Raw genomic sequence first — 21,043 nt, forward strand, 5'->3', positions numbered from 1 at the left:
TCTGGCCTATCACACATGAATACGTATGGAAATTCCAATTATAACATATAAAACACCACGGTCATTCGAGCAGTTATCGCTAATGTTCGGTAAAAGAATAAATATTCGGCTCAAAAATTGATTCCGAAAAAATCGGTTGCGATAATGTTCCATCTTTACTTGTACTTGATCACTCGTTGGTGATTTATAATCATAAAAAGACTTCATTCGTTGCGTTGATTTTTACTCGTGAATAATGTCAATTTTCAAACAAAGTTTTACTTTCGATATTCAAAATATCAGTAAATTAAAAGATTATTACAACTTACCAACAGTATATATTCAAAAAATTCCATGGCAACTTAAAATCGTTAAACTTTTCAACGAAACAAAATTGTCGCTTGGCATTTATTTGCATTGTGTTAAAGAGAATGTTTTTCTATCAAGTCTACTCGGACAATGGTCTTACGTGGCATCCGCTTCATTCAAACTTGAATCGCATCAGCAAAATGTTGAGGCCGTTAAATTTCATCTTTTACCGACTGTTTTTGATAACAACGACAGTACTTTTGGCACTCCGACATTCATCGATTGGGACGATTTAATGGATGCAAGCAAAGGTTATGTGAGCAGCGATGCGATAAAATTGAAAATGAAGATAGAAGTCGTTATTCCAAAGGACCGTAATAATCGTCGAAGTGAATTGATTTTTAAAAAAAGTGAGAAAACTGAATCTTTTTCTAAATTCAATGTAACCATCAAAAATATCAAACATTTGACGGCTGTTAAATCACCAACATTCGAAATAAAAGACACAAAATTTAATTTAATCGTTTGCAAATATGAAGACCATCTTGCGATGAGTTTATACGAGAGTGATAACACAGAAATATCAATGTTGGTGAAACTTTTTTCGACGAAAGGTGAAGAGAAATCGGATCTACAGTTTGTTGCGGGTCGCATGGAAAAATTTATACCGTGGATTGAATTACTTGAGCCAGCAAATAGTTTCATTAACAACAAATGCATCCGACTTGAATTTACATTCATGGAAAACTCTGCCATTCAAAATGCAAAGAGTTTTCTCCAAACAATGACACCAAATGTATCAGTTCCACGGTTTTTCATTGAAATTTCGAACATTAGCGAATTGCAGGAGCGAATTTGTTTACCGGAAGTAATGATCCGTGGAGTACCGTGGATGATTCGTGTTCTCAAGGTATTGGATGATGGAAAACAATATCTTGTTTTTACGCTGCACTGTCTGAAACAAAACACATCATTCAATTGGTCTTATGTCGCATCATTCTCAATAAAACTTCTATCGTTTAATGAAAATACCGAGGCAATTGAACGTCATTACTTACCATGCGTGTACAACTATAAAAATGGATATGGCGGTGGATTGATTTTATTGAACGATCTATTTGATGCAAGCAAATGTTATGTGAAGAATGACATGATCACTTTGGATGTTCAAATTGATGTGGCTGATCCGTATGATTCGAATAAAAGTGAATTGATTTTCAAAGATATCAGCAATGGTTCTGAAACCGATGGCCACAAATATCAATTGACAGTTAAAAATATTCGATCGTTGATGGCTGTCAAATCACCGCAATTTATGACAGAAAATTTACAATGGTATCTAACGGTTTACAAACATAATAATCAATTTGGTGTGAGTTTAGCTATGTATGGCAAAAAATCATGCACTCGTCAGATGTTGGTCCGAATTCTGTCAAGCAAAAAAGAGCATTCGGTGGAAGAAATTAAAAGTAAGTACTTTCAGCCAGGCAGTGCGCTATATACCGTCAATTTAACATGGGAGGAGCTACTGAATCCAGAGAATGGATTTATTAATGACAATTCCATAACGGTTGAAGTTGAGATCACATCACCCATTCAAAATGACATTTTGTTCAGAGATTTTCATCAACCAACTGCACCACAACCATCGGAAACGGATTGCGTCATTTGTTTCGAAAGCATGTTAGGTAAGAATGTAGCATCCACAGCATGTGGACATGTATTTTGTCCACCATGTATCGAAAAGTCATTGAAAGATTTGCCGAACTGCCCCGTGTGTAGAAAACCAGCCAAATTGGAAGATTTGCACCATATTTTTTTGCCATTTTAAAACGATAAAATTAGAAATCAAAATTGTATTATTTTTAAGTTAATTTAGTTCCAAACATTTAAAAATGAGTCGCGATGGTTTCAAATAAAGCAATGATAGACATCTTAAATAACATTTTTTTTTGTTATATTTTGTTTTGAATCAATCATATTCACTTAAAGAATGTTCTGTGAACTGCCTTAGCCGATGTAGGCACAAAAGCACTTAATAAGCACTTGATAATGTAAAACATGCTCTGATGATACACCTAATTTGAACTATTGGCCTTACCAAAGAGCGATATACATTTTTTAAGATCTATACGAATCATTGGATTCGTCAATCTTCTTTTAGAATAACCGTTTTGGTTGTGAACCAACAATTTCGTTGTTGGAATATATAGCTAAAAATCAAACGCGCCTTATCACATTATATACGCAAAAGCACAAATGGTGTCGAAATTCATCGTGAATAATAAATAGCATTTGTTTGAATGATGTTTTGGTTTGTATAGGATTTTGAATCATTCTGTCTACGCTCTACGCTCTAGGTCATTATCAAACGAAAAAAGAAGAAAAATAATACAGCACTTTTAATAGAAAAAAACGTGCCGAAAAACGATTTGAATTTTTTTGGCGAAAAAAATCATCATATAAATCGTTGATTATTTGAATTTTCATGACTTAATGGACATTTTTCTTTGAAATCCGGATAATTTTTTTGAATCATCACGAGCAATGTTCCAAAAAATATGTGGAAGTGAGACATATTATCTGTCATTTTAACAGTATGATGCAATGTATTATAAATGTACGTTTCCGCTTGAAATTTTATCAACTTGGAGTAGATATACAATTCGGTTTGTGTGTTTCTTATCCATAAGAAGATTTTGTTTGTTAAGGTTGTTAAGGTATAATTGAACAAGTCAACAAATGAATACTGGTAGTTTTTATTGTATCGTGCTCAAATTTGGCATAGAAGTGCATGAGGGATGGACCCATTTAGCCATAAAAGGGACGATGAAATTACTTCAACGGTTTCCTTCAAAATACGAAATTCTTACTCCTTTTTGTCCACTTTAGTACATGTTCAATATAAAATATAAACAATATTGACGTGCGATTGGGTTTCATATTTTTAAAAATAGTCTAATTTTGGTAGTCACTTTGAGCTTTATTTGCAATAATTACAGCTGTTGTAGTAATAAATTTCGATAATTTTTCTTGTGTATCAAAATAAATGTGCGAGGTGTGCACGATTCAATTCATACATACACATTTCAACATGAACATTGCATTTAAATGAAAGTGAACGCAATATCATGAAATGACGATTTCAGCGATAAGAGATGTAAACTTGAGAAGATCAGATGATTTATGTAAGGTAGCACTGCAATACACCACAAGAATGCTCATAGCAGCTCTTAGTTTGAAATTCGTACCATGCCATTTTCAATTTAGCTTAAAATGCCAGGAACATAAATGGATGGTGTTTGGTTTCTGTAATACGATTTGCATATAATTTTTCCGTTATTTCAGAACTTCAGCCGATAATTTTCAATCTAAAATCTAAAACAAAACTACTGGAAAATGAAAAAAAACCTGATTCAAAGACTTTAATGTCGACTTGTTTGTTGAATATGTCACGGGACATGTTCTGTAAATAAGCTGAATTGTCGTCATCCACTCATGACATCAATCACATATGCAAATTTATTGTTTCCATACCGTTTAACGTGCATAAATGAATTTAGCTGAACATCTTTTGAAATTTAAACAATCTGTTTCATGATGTTTGACGATGAATGATTTCGGCTGCTGAATAAATTTAAAATTGTATTTCAATAGTTTTGCCAAATTTTATTTTATGGTATTAGATATGTGAGAATATATTTTGACATACACGTTGCCAGGAGCAATGGACAATCATGGTCCAGATCGTATTTTTATGATAAATATCAATTCATATAATCTCTTTATGGGTATTATTCAATTTTGAAAATCATTTAAAATTTTCATATTATATGTATACGTTCATTAAAATGTCCATTCATTTGAATTGAGTTAAGTGCCGCCTCCACTTGAAAATAAACTGTAAAATGTCAAATACACTCACAGAATACAGATTTTGGCAATTTCACCATATATTTGAGCTTCATTTGACAGCTGTGACTGTGAGTGTATTTGACATTTTACAGCTTATACTTATATATACATATATTGGCGATTTTTTTTTTGACTCAATGCATTGAGTCCAATGATTTATTGTGTTGTTTTGTATACAGTTCTGCTTTACAATACATATAAGCGGCGCGCGCTCACTTTTTAATGAAATATTTAATTCTTGTACGGATATTACAGATGTTGTAAAATGATTTTATTATCTGGTAAAATTTGTGCATATCAAACTTAATCCTCAAGTGTTGAATGTTATAATACAAATAGCGCGAACAAATAAACTGAATAAAAATTATTTTCCAACACAGAACGGCTTTTTTATGAAGTGGAATGTCATGAATATTTAAATCGGGTACTACTGCCTGTTATCATTAAATACTGGATTCATACATTAACATTTTTATCGAGAGCATACATTGACTTGTGGTGTGTCAATCTTAATATAATAGTTGACTCACTTATACTTGACAGTAAACGTCAGAGAAAAAATAGTTTCCTATACAAAAATTTGAACCATTCAACTAATTTATTTAATTCAATGGTCAGACAGTGAATAAATAATTATATTAGTGGCTCTTTTGAGTTGAAGTTAAAAGTAAAAACATTTTTATTTGAGGAGAAATTCATTTCCAATGAATTGAAAAATATTGACCGAGTGAAAGATCTACAAGGTGTGGTGCCAAAAGATAAGAAGTTCAAAAAGCACAACAGTCGAATGAAACCATGGATCAGAATGTTGAACCGGGAACATCAAGTCAATCATCTGCTAGAAAAAGGAATTCTACTTCTGTTGATGTTGAGAACGATAAAAAAAGATTGAAATCGGATGATAGTTCAGATACTGATTCAAAAGGCAATACTTACTATCGTAAAGGTGGATTAGTACACAACTTGCATGGTCCAATCTACCAATTGAAACTGCAAATGTTATACTTGAAACGCGCCATAAAAATGGATTATGATTTTCAATTAGGTACAGAAGTTGAGGATGCTGGAAAATTTGACGATTTAGTTTTCATGTATAGAAGAAAAGATGATGTTGAAGCGAAAAATATAAAGTGTTTGCAAGCAAAACATAAGCAGGAAACAGGTGAAACAAAAAAAATTACTACTCACAATTTGCTTACAAAAAACGATGATGATTTTAGTCTACAAAAGTACTTTATTTCGTATCGTAAGATTAAGAAAGATTCCATATTTAAAAGCCACAAATTGAAAGAAATTGAATTGTTGATCTGTACCAACGCAAACTTTGATTTCGTTAACTTAGAAAACGCAGGAATTGAGACAGCGAAGATTAAAGAAAAAGATGAAATTCTAGATGTAACAAAATCAGGCGAGTTTTATAAACTTATTGTAGATGACAAGGAACATGACCTATATAAAATATTAAGAAATACATCCGATTTACATATATTAGCAAATGAATTGAAGGATACAATATCTAAAAATAAGTTGGAGCTAAGAAGTCATATTTTTAAGCTATACCATGGTGCACTAAGCAATGAAGTATTTGATATTAAAGAAAATGTTGGAAAAAAACCACAAAAAAAATATGCCAAGTTTCGTGATAATTTTGTGAAGAATGCGATATCTCTAGAAGTCAGAAATTTTCGAGATGTTTTGCAATCGGTTTTCGAACTGGATGAAGATCAGTTTAAGCAAAAGCTGCGCCAGACAAAGATAGCTGTATCTAAATATTTTGGAGAAGTATTTAAGCCACAAGTTAATCCAGAAATTACCGACATAAAACAATTTTCCAGTAAATTTGCTGAATATATTGCTGCAGATACTCTTATTACTCATAAAGCAGATATTTTTAAATATAACATTGACAAATTGGCTGGTCATATACTCGTATCAGTGAAAGACGAAGAAAAATGTGTAATACGCTTTAGAGAAGTGTTTTTTGATGAAGATCATAAATTAGCTGGAAATTTAGAAAATTTCAGAGCTGCATTTAAAAAAGAGCTGGAAAATAGAAACATAAACTTTTGTGAACTTAAGCAATATGAATGTAAAATAAGTGAATTTAAGACATGTGAAGAGACGCTTGATGGCGAACTATTACTATCCAAACCTACGCTGCCAAATGATAAGATTGAAGAAAACGAAATAAATGAATTTCTAAACAAGTTAGTTTTTGCCGTCAATCAACCTAATGAGGTTAGGCTAGGTAATATTATTGCAAGAAACTTGGGGGAACATAGTCAATTTAATTTACTTAATTCTGAATTAGTAGCTGATTCCTTTCAAACGAAAATGTTGGACTGGTTTAAAAAGAAACGTAAAGAAAAAGGAAAGGAAGGCAGATTTCTCGAGGCAAAAGATGGCAAACAGTTTTTTGAGTCAATTGAACGGGAAGTTAGTGGTCTAATATCTGTGGGCTTGAATTTAGCGTATTCCGAGAAACTTGAAAAATATAGTATGAAATTTGAAAAAAATAACATCGTTGATCTCCTACAAAGTTTTGCCTCTACAGAAAAAAATGTTTTTCATCTGCCGTCAGAAGAAACATTTTTAAGCGCAATTAAGGTTTATAATGCACTAGAACATCTAAAAGATAAAGATGGTTTTGCACAATATGAAAGGCACGACGCTTACATTTTTATGCGTTTGAGTACGTTACTGCGGCCAAAAACCCAAAAACGTGTATTAGAAGCATTAAAATCTCAAATTAGTCACAATTTGTTAATCATACACTGTGCATCTGGTGCTACAGATGATGAGATATTTGACTTATATTGTGAGTTGATTGATGCATTGGAACAAAATAAGAAAAATAAGAAAATTCTTCTGCTCGCTGAGCAAGATAATGCTTTAGCTAAGAAATTTGAAGATGATTACAAGTTCACATATCCAGTTGATGACAGTAGTTTTAATGATCTTACTGTTGATTCAAAAGAAAAACTTTCAGAGAAAGAAGTAACTTTTCAAGGAGAAAGGCTAAGCTTACAGCAGTTAGATGCACAACTAAACAAATTGAGTATCGATACAAAAACATTAGTCAAGTTAATTAAGGGCGAGGAAATCAATATAGGTACGAAACTAGAGAATTTAGGTGAAGTTGATTATTATTATATATATCGTTGGTTAAGGCCAGCAACCTTTAGCATGGAAAAGATTAAAAAATGCGTTAGAGAATTTGATAGCGATATATTTGTTATTTGTGGTACTGATAGTGGATTGGAAGGTAATAAACACATTTTCGCATTTGATACAGTAGAATTGGCTGAACAGAAGTTCGAAGAACTACATGAGGAAAATACAAAATTTAACATTCATTTGTTACGCAGCCATCCAGAAAAATTAGCTTGGTACAAATCTCACGGTTCTACAACTAATCTAGCACGATGTAGATTAAAAGATAAAACTGATAGTAATAGCCGCCCATGCTTGATTGGACAAGATGAATTAGTTGACAAAAAAAATCACCATGAAATAGTTATTATTTCTGATACAGCTGGAATGGGTAAAAGTACAGTACTAACTAGTTTATCAATGAAGCTAAAAAATGATTTGAGTCTATGGGTGATTAGGATTAATTTAAATGATTACACTGAACTCTTTAATAAAGTGTTGAACAATTTGGAATCAGAATTCAGTAATTATGATAAAAATGAAGTGGTGAATTTTTTAATAGATGATTTATTAGAATCACATAAACAGTCAAAGCTAAAAACAAATTTCGAAAAAGAATTATTTAAAAATCGGATTATTAATCGCGGGAGAATGGCATTTTTATTTGATGGATTTGATGAGATTAGTCCAAAGTATAAAGATATAGTAATCAAAATATTGCAATCATTACAAAATTATAAAGTAGAAAGATTATTTATTACCACTAGACCAAATATGAGCAAAGAACTAGAACGAGCATTAGGAGTATTCTCTAATGTATTGAAGCCATTATCACAAGACGAACAAAATGATTTTTTGACTAAGTTTTGGACTAAAAAATTGAAACTAGAGAATTCAGGTGGAAAATATACAGATCGATTAAATACATATGCTGAATCTATAACGAAACACATTTCTAAATCAATAAATGATGAAGATCGAGAATTTATTGGTATTCCGTTACAAACGAGAATAATTGCAGAAATTTTTCAAGATGAGAAAGAAAAACAACCATCAGAATGGCAAGGCTGTAAAGAATTTTTGAAATCAGAATGCGCTACACCTGTGTTACCAAAGGATTTTACTTTACTTGAATTGTATGATCGTTTTGTTAGAAGGAAATTTTATGAGTTCCACTTGGTAGAAAAGAAAGGTAGAGATTTCAGTAAAACAGATGAAGAAGAATTAGCCGATCAGAATTATAATATATTTAAAAAGAAGTATGAATTGTTAGCATTGCAAGCATTATTCAGCGATGAAGAGTTGGAAGAATTACTATCTCAAAACGCTATTGAAAAACTAAATGGTTTGATAGAAGAAGTTAAAAGTGGCAAGCACAATGAGGGTATTGTTGATCAAATTATAGATGATAAACCACACTTCATACATCGAACTTTTGCTGAATATTTTACTTCTTTTTCTATAGCCAAGAAAATACTTACAGAACCTGCTGATACACTGAACCTCCAGTGTATTGATGATGTGTTCTTAAATACATCCCCAATATTCATTAACAGTATAATTGGACAGTTAAATGGAAGACAAGAAAAAATTACTTCAGCATTAAATAAGCCACTATTGAATTTTGTTTCTACAAAAAAGCATACAAACTTTATTAAATCTGTATTAAAATATGGCTATAGCGATTGGGCAAAAAAACTTGATACTTTGGGCAAAACATTTCTACATTATGCTATTATCGATGGTCGTTGCAAAGATGTCCGAAAACTTTTAGATTACGCCAATGACACTTATGAAAACAGTGTTTTAAAACATGGTCGGTTTAAGTATCCCGAATATGAAAATTCTAAATTGGTCAAGTTTGTAAATACAAAAGATAATACGGACAAGAGTGCCTTGGATTATGCCATGCAAAAAAATGATATTTGTTGTGCTTTCGATCTATTATTGAAAGGCGCCAGTTTAGACTCATTAAACGATGAGGATGTCAATACTTTAATAAAAACTATGCTATACGGTGATTATAGAGAAAAATACAAATATACAGAGAGAAATCCAAATATGAGATTATATAATGGGGGCATTTTAGCTGTTTATGCCAATCATGATAACAAATATCGCCCGATACAAGAAAAATTACTCTTAAAAAAACCAGATATATTTAAGAAATTAAATGATAAAAAAGATCAGTCACGAATACTGTCGTACTTTTTTGTGCATGGACGTGTTGAAGTCATCGTAGCTTTATTAGGAACAATATACGATTCGGAAAAAAGAAAAGAGATATTAAACAATGATGATAATAGTTATTATCCTTTAGATCGTGTTAATTTAAGTGAACATCTTAGTGATGAGCATAGGTTGACCATTACAAAATACCTATTAGAACACGGTAGTACCACAACAAATTATGATATTGGTTACAGTTCTTACAATAAAAGTTTAAATAAGTATATTATACAGATTCTACAGGCTGCTGCTGAACATGGTCATATAAAGACTTTTAAGCATTTTATAACTAAAGAAAACGTTTCTAACCATCACTTACATTTACGTCAGGCTATAGATAATAATCAGGAAAATATTATCCAATATTTGAAGGAAAATCATTATTTTGAAGAAGATGCAAATACCATGCTGCATACTGCTTGTGATGCGGGTGCCAACTTGAAATCGATCAAGTATCTAATTGACAATGGCGAACTAATTAATGATACAAACAATAAAGGCGAAACTCCATTCTTTATGGCAATATATGCTCGTAGTGAATTAAATATAATTGAATATTTAGTTAATAAAGGAGCAAACATCAATTGGGAAAATGAGTCTCATGAAACACCTCTTTCTTGTGCTGTTTTATCTGATCAAGTAGATGTTATAAATTACTTACTTAAAAAAGATGCACGTATTTCTGAAAATGCACGTCAGTTAATGAAGGATAAGGTTGCATTTTTCAAAAATCCCATTCAATTTAATTTAGATCTTGTTGAAAATGATATGCCTAGGCTACATAATGCTATCATATCGAAAAACTTTGAATGGGTCAAATTTCTTGTGCGATACGGTGCTGATGTTAACAAGGTAGAACAAGGTAGCGGTAGAATACCATTACATTGGGCGTCCGAACTTGGACAAGTTGAAATTGTAGAATTTTTGTTACAATTTGGTGCCTTTTTTGATAAAACAGACAGAAACGATAGAACACCGAGTATGCTACGTAATTCAAAACATAAATCATCTAGTGATAAAATAGTTTGGCTACTGGATGTTCTGAATGTATTATTCAGTAGTCAAAATTTGATGCAAGATTTGAATAATCAGTTATTGAAATGTAGTATGAATCATGATATCCATAAATGGGGTCCATATGGATCTGGTCGTGCAGATGCATATGATGGTAACAATCCTATGTTATTTATTCTTAATGCGCGCAATGCTGCAGGGAAGACTTTGTTGCATATAGCAGCTGAAACGAATGATGAACAGGCAATCAAAATTTTATTGAAACATAATCATGATTATCTTGAACGAAGAAAAGAGTCTTTGCGATATCCACGTTACCGAGACTATCAAGGTATATCTATTGATGCAATAGATTCTCAGAAAAATGCACCAATACATTTGGCAGCACAAAACGGTCATGAACAAATTGTTTCTTTACTTTTACAAAAAGGAGCCATTTTCAATAAAGAGAATTTGCAAGGTGAAACCCCCGAAGTAGTTGCCACACAAAATGGGCATAACAATATTGTTGAATTGTTTCAAGCAGTTAAAAATCTATTTATTGCTATAGAACAAAGGAATACATCAGAGGTTGAAAATTTTATTAAGGAAGGTGTAAATATTAATGTAAAGAATCAAGATGGTTATACACCATTACATGTAGTGGCTTCTGTTGATCAGCTTGATGTTGTACAATTTTTATTAGATAATAATGCAGATGTTGAAGCTATTGATTTCAATAAAAATACACCCATACATATTGCTGTTAAAAACAATAAAATTGAAAATGTTAAATTGTTATTAAATTATGGTGCTAGTTTTAATGCAAAAAATTCAGACGATAAGATGCCGTTGCACTTGGCACATGATCAAACCTATGAACTACTGAAACAAATTGATACATTATTTAAGGAAATACAAAGTGATAATCCTCAATTAAGGATTGATAATTTAAAAATGAAAGGCACAAATTATGAATTAGACATCAATACCATTATTAATACTCGTGACAATCAACATAATACACTTTTACATTATGCTAGTAGGGTAGGTGAGTTTAATATTGTTAAATGGTTATTAGAAAATGGTGCTATTTATAATGCTCCAAATAAATTCGAGAAAGTTCCAAAAGATTTCGCTAAAAACCAAGATATTATTACAATACTAGAGGCGATAGATAACATGTTTGGAAATATTCAGAACATCTACAAAGAACAACAAAAAGTTAGCATTAAGATTATTACAAATGTTCGTAATTCTTCTGAAGAAGGACTATTAAGTCAAGTTGCCCTATATGGTGGTGATTTGGAGATGGTTAAATTTCTAGTGGAGAAAGGGCTAGATGTTAATATGGTAGATATTCAAGAATTTCGAAAATCTGAAGACATCGTTGCTTATCTAGAAGCAAAAAAAGGACACGCTGTTGCCTCCACAAGTAGACATCCCGCTGCACAATAGGAAACCAGCAATTTAAAGCATAGCACAAATAGAAATAAAATATTTCGTTCCTGATAAGAAGTATGAGAAGTATGAGTCCATAAATCAAAATAATTCATCTAAAAGAAGTACCAGGAAAAATACACAAACTCTTGCAAGTTGCAACACATCAAGGTAATTAACAAACAAGCTATTGGATTAATTTCTTTAATATGTGCTGAACACAGGTGGTGATGAGAATTTTTCAGGTGGGGGGAGGGTGATGGCAAAATTGCGTAGTACTGCTAAACTTTAAAAATTATAATGATAATCAACTTTAATAAAATAATCAACTTTGAGTTTATATGAAATAAAGCAAAAACAAAAGGAACGAATGGCAAACCATTTCATTTCAAATATGTTATGGTTTCTTCAGGATTCAGGATGGCAATTCGAAATAATTTTAATTGTTTTTTGTTTGGACATACAAATTAGTACTCCGGTACTCGAAAGAGAGAAATATGATATCTTTGAGAATTCCTTATCGAGATATTTAAACTCCAATATTTCGTTTTTGTTTTCTTTTATTACTCTATATTTAACTGCAATGTTTTTCTTTTATACATAATAAACAGTGTAATCAGCAGTTCAATAATACAATTCAAATTCAATTCATATAATACAATTCTTATTTGTTGGAAATGATTTTTTTGTTTAGTGCAAAACAAAGAGAAATAATTTTGTTATTTGTATGTTCTTCTTCTCAATTTTTCGTCTTTGTATTGGAAATAGTTAAAATAAAGAAATTGTTTAAAATCCATCTATCGGATCGTTCACCTAAACGCTAAACTGTTTAAATATATTTAAATTTATAAAAATTGCGGTTTAATTCCCAGACGATCGATGACATACTGTGGCATACAAAGTGTCGCATTGATAGGTTTAAGGCGCTTGTCGGCTTTTAGCAATGACAGGGCGGCCAAACCGAAAAGTGTATGGAAAATATCCGGTAAATTGCCCGTTCGATCACTGAAACCACCGGTTTCGTTATCTTGACAAGACAAAATAAACTGCTCTAGCTGGTCGGCTTTAATCCAATGCAATCGGCCCATAATTGTTAGCGATGATAACACCCACCACGAATAGCAAACGTCGGGTAGCTTCTCTGGACGTCCATTCAAACCACCGCTTGGCAATTGACGCTCACACAACCACCAACACAGCTTTTCAGCGTCGAGACGATGCAATTGCTGGGTCAATGACAAAAAACCAACACAACAGTAGATCAAACCAGCATGACTTTCTGCGTGCGGCTTTGAACCTAGAGAAATGGGAAAAAAGCATAAATTAGCAAATTCCTTTGAATCAAACTTACTTTATTATTTAAAACTTTTTTAATGAACTTATGTCATATATGTGGTTTCGACACCACCGAAATAGATTTGGCTTCTATTTCAATCTATATATTAATCTCAAGGCCAAACTCTATTCAATAGCTTTAGGTACTTCTTCGGAATAACAATAGAAAACACAGTAGTTCAAAGAATATCTCTTACCGAAACCACCATCTGGATTACAACATGACATCACAAACTCAATTGCTTTTGGTAAATTGATCACATCCATTTTATGCTGGAAAAAAAGAGAAAAAAGAGATAAAAATGAAAATTCTCATTCTGGTACCACCGCCCAAAAATCACAGTGACTAAAGATATTATGAGGCGATCTCACTACAGCACAATTAAATTTACCAAAGAAAAACACACTGCCAAGAGTTTGAGCTAAAGATATTTTGATTATTTTTCAATTGAAGTTGGTCACATATAATTTTGTGAATTTCACAATGTGATTCCAATTAAACAAATACAAATATTCAATGCCAAGTATTTTTGACATCGTTTTCTCCATATTTCGTTGGAAATAAACAATATTTAAAATTTTGACAGTGTCACCAACTGATAGCAATTGCTTTAGGTTGGTAATTTTGGTATGACCTAAGCGCTATACATCCATACTTACGATTAATGTCAAAATGGCAACGGCACAAAATGAAAATCGTGTGTCAACCTCGCCCCATTTGTCACCAAAGAAACTACCGTCCGGTTGCTGAAGTCCGCTCACATATTTGGCCACTGCTTCCAAGTCAATTTCTTGTAAACGGTCATAGATACAAAGAATCTGAAATTGAAAATATTCATAAAAATTTAAATGTTTTCAAAAACACATTTTCGTATCAATATAGCACGTAGTGCCTACGTGCATTGTCTTCACTTTTGAAGCAAAAAAAAATATTCAAAAATTACTATTTTATCTAAATATGTAAAAAATGCCCTGAATTTCCTTTATTAAGAAGAAAATGGTCTTGTTGTCATTCCTGAACCGCACTCAGTGTGTACAAAATATGTGGGTCATGGCCTTCACAGGGTGAAATACCGCCTGATACTGGACACTGACATTTTTTAATAAATTCAACGATTGATGCTTGATCGATTTTCTCCAAGTGATCCATAACATCAAGTGCGGTAACGCCCCAATAAATGCCGGACATTCGCAAAAATTCGGTCATACAATATTCCTGCAAAAAAAAAGTTGTTGCATTAGAAAATATCGGCGTATAAAAATGGTGAAAAAAGTACGTTCATGTTTTCCGATATACTTACAAAATCATTTTGATCATTTCCATGGTTTGCAATATATTCGACGTGTTTATCGAATAAAAGTGTCTTTGGTCCCGGTGATAATGCAACGTCATTTACAATAAAAGCCTGAAAAAAGAATATTCCAACAATCACAGGGTTTGAATGACAAAACAGTACACATCATGATTTATATAAACGAATGCAGTGTGTCGTGGCGAACGCTTGGAGGTCAATTCAATCAGCCCAACCAATACTGTCTTTTAAAATACGCACAAAAACAATTGCGCTGAATTTCACAAAGATTTCGTCAACAATATTGTACTCACCATTGTTTTTTGGTATTTTTTTGAAAAATCTGCTTGATTTTTTTACCAATAGCACGAATAGTCAAAGAATTTGGTTCAATTTACAGAACGAAAATTCGATTGAACAAATGAAAATAAAATGCCACTGGTGTTGCCAAAAGTATCTAAACTGCGAGTTAAACACAATTTGTCGACCGTTTTAATTAAAAGCAATAAACCAAATCAATGTAATGAATTGAATGACACATTTGTACGCATTTTTACTGCATCACACTCATATTATACACACTCCAGAATGGATTTTGACGTATGATTTGCGAGAAACATGTAAATCGCTGTCAATGAGAAGAAGAAAAAAACTACACAGTCTCGGATACGTGTCGGTGTGAATGACGTTGCAATGGTGTGCGTGCATGTTTTCGTTGTTTGCCTCTGAATTGGAATATGTCAAATTTTGTCAAATGTTTATATATTGTCTGTAGAGCCACGAGGGTGCGTTCATCGGATCATTTTTCATATGATTTGTTTATTCCAATTCGATTTCTACTTATAAAATTCATTTCAAAGACCGAAATAAAAAAAATATTTTTTTTTCTTTAGAAAAACGCTGCTTTGCGCTCAAAATGACAAAAATTGTTTTTTTTTACACAAAAAACAACAAAAAAATTTCATTTCCAAAAAACTGTTGTTTATTCAACGATTTTTTTTTTTATAAATTCCCAAATTTTTCGATCAATTCAAAGAAAACTTTAACATGAAGAATTGACGAAATTAGGATAAATTGGCATTGATTTTTAGTCCGATACATTCGGCATTCTATAATGTAAATAAATGAATGTAGAAAAATTTATGATTTTGTTTTCCCCAAACTAATTTGCTTTTAAATGCTTTTAAATTGTATGAAATTCGCTTTTTTTAAATCACAATTGATATCCATATTTACCATTCAAATCGGATATTTTAAGGCAATTTTACTGAAATTAAATGAATGCTGCAGCGATTTTTCCCTACGGATGAGCTTACATGTTTTTAGATATGGTAAATGGTAACGTTTGTTATGTTTTCTCGTTGAACTGGCAGCTATTGATTGGAGACATCCTGAAAAATAAAATAATTTTTTTTAAACAGAATGGATTGAATTCGAGCTAGTCATTGCAAAAATGAATGTTTTTTAAAGAGTTTTAACGTACCTCAACTTCGGTAGTGTTGCGACGACCTTCATGTTCATGTTCTTGCCCAGATCTTAAGATTTTGACATCGACCACAATTTTCCCAATATCGTTTGGCGTCATTTCCGTTTCATAATACAAACAATGTTTATTCTCTAGGATATAACGAACGCTTGAATTTTGACCAAATGTCTGAAAAAAGACATATTTTCCATTATTTATTCAGGTGATAAAGGTCGATTATTTATATCAATCAGAGTCAATATGAATTTTGGTCTACGACAAACATGACGATTTATTTAAGTGTTTGTCATTAAATTGCAGTGTTTCAAAACACTGTTTAAATGAGGAAACCATCATCACATTTTTCCAGAAAGTAAAAGATTCGTTTGTGTGACCACAGCAATTTTTCTGTGACTTTTTGTTTATGTAGAGTTCAAGTACAAAGGGTCACACAATCGTAATATGCACAAACAGTAACTATTGATAGACACTGTTAATATTGTATAATATAGGAGTAGGGTTTTCCGAAAAACTCTCTTACTCTCTTATTTTTTGCCAAACTGTTAGCTAAGTACTAAAGTACATGTTTTTTTTTCAAAAAAAAAAAAAAAGAAATTCAATAAAGCATACTTACATAATCACTGTAACGAGCGACATCGTTGCGAATTCGCATTTTTTGCTCGAACGTAAAGAGTGTGCAGTTGGAGCTGGGGTAGACACCTTGTACCTGGGGATGATTAGAAGAAATAATGTAAATTGGTCAACATCTAATTAAACATCTTGGAATAGTAATTTATAAGTGATGAGTTTATACCCAAGATCCAATATATGTTTTTCCGTGGTTACGATACACTCTCATAATAAAAAAGAACACACCATACTGATGAACACGTATGGCTCGACATAAATTCTTGCAATCGAATTCATATGTCTTGGTGAATTCAGGGTTGCCGTCGGGCAAAGGTGCCTGCAGGGAATCGAAAATAAAGTCATATGAAATGTGAACAGCTAGCAAAATGTCAACGTTTTGACCGGAAAAAAAAATCAAACTTACTTCGAAAAAATCTTCTTTGTGAAATGTTAGCAAGTGGTTGACCATTCGACAAATTGGGACCCGCAATGCCTTTCCGATCACTTCGTAGGTATCGCTGATTTCACTGAGTTCCTCGTTTTCGCAAATACGACATGAAAATACACCTCTTGGTTGTAGTGGAATACGTGGTGCAGCTGTATTCGAAATAAAAAAACTCATTAAATTTCATACATTTTCATGTATCTTCCTTTCGAACGCCATAGCTTGGCGCCGAGTACCAGAGTGCTTGTTTGTGCGTCCAAGCAAAAAAAAAACAACAACAAACAATTGAAATGACTTACTATCGATGACTGGATCCGATTCGGGATCATTGAATGGCTGTGGTGATCCATTGTCATTTTTCTCAAATTCTGAGAGAGATTTGACCAAAGCGGGAAGAGATTCCGCTAATTTTGCTACAACAATTTCGTGGCAACTGCTGTCACTTGGGCCAGCTGTATCGGATTTCTTCGAAACACTTTTCCATAAATCGATTAGTTGTTCAATACCGCGTTGCAATGTATAATTTTCCGCACCCGTAAATTTGCCACGGCATTCTGGACACATATTTGTTTCCTTCTGTTTTCCCAGTATTTCTCGACATGGTTTACAAAACGAATGACCTCTTTCACAAAGGAAAATTTTCTCACGAAATAATTCATGGCACACCGTACATTTCAAAAAATCGAAGTAATCCTTGACCTTAAAAATGAATCACAATAATTGCATAAGAAATTGAACGAATCATTTAATCACTCTCATCATGATGATGGTACGGACACTTACATCTGGTAGGTTTGACATGTTTGCTTTGTGAAATCGAACACAAGCGATGACAATAGATGATAATGATTTGATGCAATCCAAGGAAACGTACGTTGGATATTTCGCGAATTACAATGAAATTAATGGATGGTGTTCACAAATTCGATGAAAAAAAATGATGTTTTTGATGAAAGACAGCGCAACGTTTGCTCTTTTTGTAAACACTACAATGGAATGTGGTTTGACAGTAGCATTAGCTCAAAGAATTTAAGGAACACACATGAAGTTGATTCAAGTCAGTTTCGATAATGTCATTCATTAGACACTAGACAATGTCAATGACCTGTCAACGTTTATCGTCGTTCTCACTAAATAACATTGTGTTGATGTTTTTGAGAAGGAAAAATATATATTTTTTTAAATAAATAGACACTTCTGGAATTAATTTTTCAATTTAAAATTTTTACAACATAAAATGAACGACCCCAATAAGAGAATCGACGTAAATTTGTCGTCGGTAAGATCATAATATATTTTTTTAAAGAAAATTGTGCCAAGGCACATACATTTCTCGTTGAATTTTTCTTATTCTTTCTCGCTTTCTTTTTCCCCTAATTTCAGTTGCTCAGCTTAAAAGCCGAATTGCTGCGAAAACAAGAAGAAGTAAATCGTATAAAAAAATCTCCCACCGTCACTAGTACATCGGATCCATTCTCTGGGTTCATTCCAAAGCGTTCATCAAGCTCTGCAAATCGATCGCACTCGACAAAATCGGCTGAACCGTCAAAGTTGGATGTGGTCAGAACGGAAAAAGAAAAACGTACCGATGAAGACAATGAAATGTTGGCAAAATCGAAAAAAATTCTCGAAGCAAAAGCAAAACTGTACGACAAAATGACAAATAGTGGTGGTTCGTTAAATTCCGACGATACATGTTTGGTACGTTTCAATCAGAAGAAACAAGACGAACGCCGACCGATTGAATCGTCAAGTTCCGATTCGGATAGTGATACCGAACATCATAAAATTGATTCGGGGAAAGAAGACGATGATAAATGGACGGAGTATACTGATTGTTTGGGTCGAACGCGTCGTTGTTTGAAAGAGGATTTGGACTTTTTCAAAAAGAAAGATCGTGATTTGGCCGATGCGGCCAAAAGTCGCATGTCAGTAGATCCCAGAGCCGAAGACGTAAGCGTTGAAAAAGTGAAAGAAACTCCATGGTATATTGATACCAAAGGAATATCCAGCGCTGATTTACCGCTGTACAAACCGACAAACGACGATGATGTTATGAGTATGATATCAAAGTCATCGAAAATGGAAGAGATGCGTGTACAATGGGATCAAAAAGAACAAGAAAATTTGAATCGTGATCAAATTCACTATCAAGACGTATTATTCGATGAGGCACGTACGCATGGTGTTGGTTATTATTCATTTTCAGCGGACGCTGCCGAACGGGCCAAACAACAAAAAACACTTGAAAGTGAACGGGATAAAACATTGGAAGAGCAACGAAAACGAGAAGAGGTACGATTGGCACGAGAGAAAATGGTGGCCGAACGAATTTTTGGCGCAAAAAATCGACAACGAGCCAGAAGCGGACTGCCACCATTGACACGAGATGAATTTGAAGCGAATGGAAATAAAGAGAAAACAGACGAGGAAAACAAAGAGGAACGAAAACAACGTAAACGTGATGAGAAAGAGAAGAAAAAGAAAGAGAAGATGGAAAGAGAACGCGAGGATAAACGACAAAATCATTTACGACCGTGGGATGAGGGAAAGGTTCGATTATTCCATTTTATTCCAATTACATGTTGATTCATTTCCATTTTTCTTTTCTGATTCGCTGCAGGATGAGGGTAAAGATAGAAAGAAGAGACCGACAATGTCGAGCGATGAGGATGATGATAGGTGGGAATATAAACCAGAAAAACCCGAACCAATGTCACAACAACAATGGAATGACATGAAACGCACCGAACGTATTCCTGAATTTGCACCACCAATGATGGAAGAGTCATTCAATCGATTCACCACGAAAAAACCAAAACCGATTAAACGACGCAATGAAAATATGTTTAATGAACCCATACGTAATGAATTGGATGGACATGATTTTCCAGTTAATGATGATGAATCGCATAAAAGACGTAGGGCTGAAGTACCGCCACCACCAACTTTTGATTATTATGGACCCACTTCGACAGCGAAATCGAAAAATCGACCACCATCCGGCGATATTACCGATTCCATTGAAGCGGGACTCAAGTTTTTGAGAGAAAAATCTGATAAAAATGCATCGGGCACGACGAAACAGTCTTGGGTGGCTAATACTACATATGAAGGATAAAATTTATTTATTTAAGAAGAAAAAAAAATCAATTTTTGGTCCATTTACTGTAATAAATTTATATTTTTGCTCGAAATCGATGATATCCCTACACGATTAGTACATTGTTTGATGAAAAAAAAAATCCATTGATTTTTGTACATAAAAAATAAGACATACATAAAAATACACCTCTTGGTTGTAGTGGAATACGTGGTCCAGCTGTAATCGAAATAAAGAAAATCTCATTAAATTTCATACATTTTCATGTATATTTCTTTCGAACGCCATAGCTTGGCACCGAGTACCAGTGTGCTTGTTTGTGCGTCCAAGCAAAAAACAAACAAACAATTAAAATGACTTACCATCATTGACTGGATCCAATTCGGAATCATTGAGTGGCTGTGGTGGTTTTGATATCCCTACATGATTAGTACATTGTTTAATGGAAAACGTGAATAAACTACATTATACTCGTAGATTGTGTTGAATCAACACTGATATACATTTTTGATAAACATTCTAGATTCCAGTGGAACCGTGATTAAAAAATATTTTAAAAATTGTACTTAATCAAAAAAACCATGATTCCATTCAATCGATTCCACTCGTCTCATTTCGATGAAGTTCAAATTAGTGTCACCGTTTCGGGTCGTCCATTTAGTAGCCAACATTGTCAAATTCAAAACTACACCTTCGTCCCGTGGTATAAATTTGATTTTGTTCAATTTCGGTGATCGACGAATGAATGGCATAAT

The 21,043-nt window shown here is 33.0% G+C and overlaps 3 protein-coding genes across 4 annotated transcripts; 1 reads left to right on the forward strand and 2 right to left on the reverse strand.

Annotated features, from left to right (window-relative positions):
• Nucleotides 1-4,772: 4,772 nt before the first annotated feature.
• Nucleotides 4,773-20,538, forward strand: LOC116347724 (coiled-coil domain-containing protein 174). Of its 2 annotated transcripts, XM_031778440.1 has the most exons (3): nucleotides 15,906-18,464; nucleotides 18,569-19,738; nucleotides 19,809-20,538. In XM_031778440.1, the coding sequence occupies exons 1-3, from the start codon at nucleotides 18,423-18,425 to the stop codon at nucleotides 20,304-20,306; spliced, it is 1,710 nt and encodes a 569-aa protein (XP_031634300.1). In that variant the 5' UTR covers nucleotides 15,906-18,422; the 3' UTR covers nucleotides 20,307-20,538. The 2 variants fall into 2 exon arrangements, with proteins under 2 accessions (XP_031634299.1, XP_031634300.1); XM_031778439.1 differs by lacking the exons at nucleotides 15,906-18,464; nucleotides 19,809-20,538 and adding an exon at nucleotides 4,773-12,189 and having other exon boundaries at nucleotides 18,569-18,679.
• Nucleotides 12,561-15,269, reverse strand: LOC116347726 (geranylgeranyl transferase type-2 subunit beta). Its single transcript, XM_031778442.1, has 6 exons — nucleotides 14,960-15,269; nucleotides 14,655-14,759; nucleotides 14,369-14,569; nucleotides 14,014-14,172; nucleotides 13,551-13,626; nucleotides 12,561-13,315 (listed from the first exon to the last, which is right to left on the reverse strand). The coding sequence occupies exons 1-6, from the start codon at nucleotides 14,960-14,962 to the stop codon at nucleotides 12,864-12,866; spliced, it is 996 nt and encodes a 331-aa protein (XP_031634302.1). The 5' UTR covers nucleotides 14,963-15,269; the 3' UTR covers nucleotides 12,561-12,863.
• LOC116347725 lies at nucleotides 15,605-18,192 on the reverse strand. Its single transcript, XM_031778441.1, has 7 exons — nucleotides 17,969-18,192; nucleotides 17,485-17,884; nucleotides 17,165-17,337; nucleotides 16,925-17,077; nucleotides 16,745-16,837; nucleotides 16,129-16,299; nucleotides 15,605-16,036 (listed from the first exon to the last, which is right to left on the reverse strand). The coding sequence occupies exons 1-7, from the start codon at nucleotides 17,984-17,986 to the stop codon at nucleotides 16,019-16,021; spliced, it is 1,026 nt and encodes a 341-aa protein (XP_031634301.1). The 5' UTR covers nucleotides 17,987-18,192; the 3' UTR covers nucleotides 15,605-16,018.
• Nucleotides 20,539-21,043: the final 505 nt, after the last annotated feature.

This window comes from Contarinia nasturtii, unplaced genomic scaffold (genome assembly GCF_009176525.2).
Source record: "Contarinia nasturtii isolate CC-2019 unplaced genomic scaffold, AAFC_CNas_1.1 Cnas_scaffold_2042, whole genome shotgun sequence".
Taxonomy (NCBI): domain Eukaryota; kingdom Metazoa; phylum Arthropoda; class Insecta; order Diptera; family Cecidomyiidae; genus Contarinia; species Contarinia nasturtii.

What these genes read in the sequence shown, in the direction of transcription:
- LOC116347724 (XM_031778439.1), top strand. Translation starts at nt 4,999, where the DNA reads ATGGATCAGAATGTTGAACCGGGAACATCAAGTCAATCATCTGCTAGA.
- LOC116347726 (XM_031778442.1), bottom strand. An exon ending in GAAATGATCAAAATGATTTT is followed by an intron (nt 14,570 to 14,654) that starts GTAAGTATATCG and finishes TTTTTTTTGCAG; the next exon opens with GAATATTGTATGACCGAATT. An exon ending in ACACACTGAGTGCGGTTCAG is followed by an intron (nt 14,173 to 14,368) that starts GAATGACAACAA and finishes TTTCAATTTCAG; the next exon opens with ATTCTTTGTATCTATGACCG.
- LOC116347725 (XM_031778441.1), bottom strand. An exon ending in ATCGGATCCAGTCATCGATA is followed by an intron (nt 17,338 to 17,484) that starts GTAAGTCATTTC and finishes TTTCGAATACAG; the next exon opens with CTGCACCACGTATTCCACTA. An exon ending in ACAAAGAAGATTTTTTCGAA is followed by an intron (nt 17,078 to 17,164) that starts GTAAGTTTGATT and finishes GATTCCCTGCAG; the next exon opens with GCACCTTTGCCCGACGGCAA.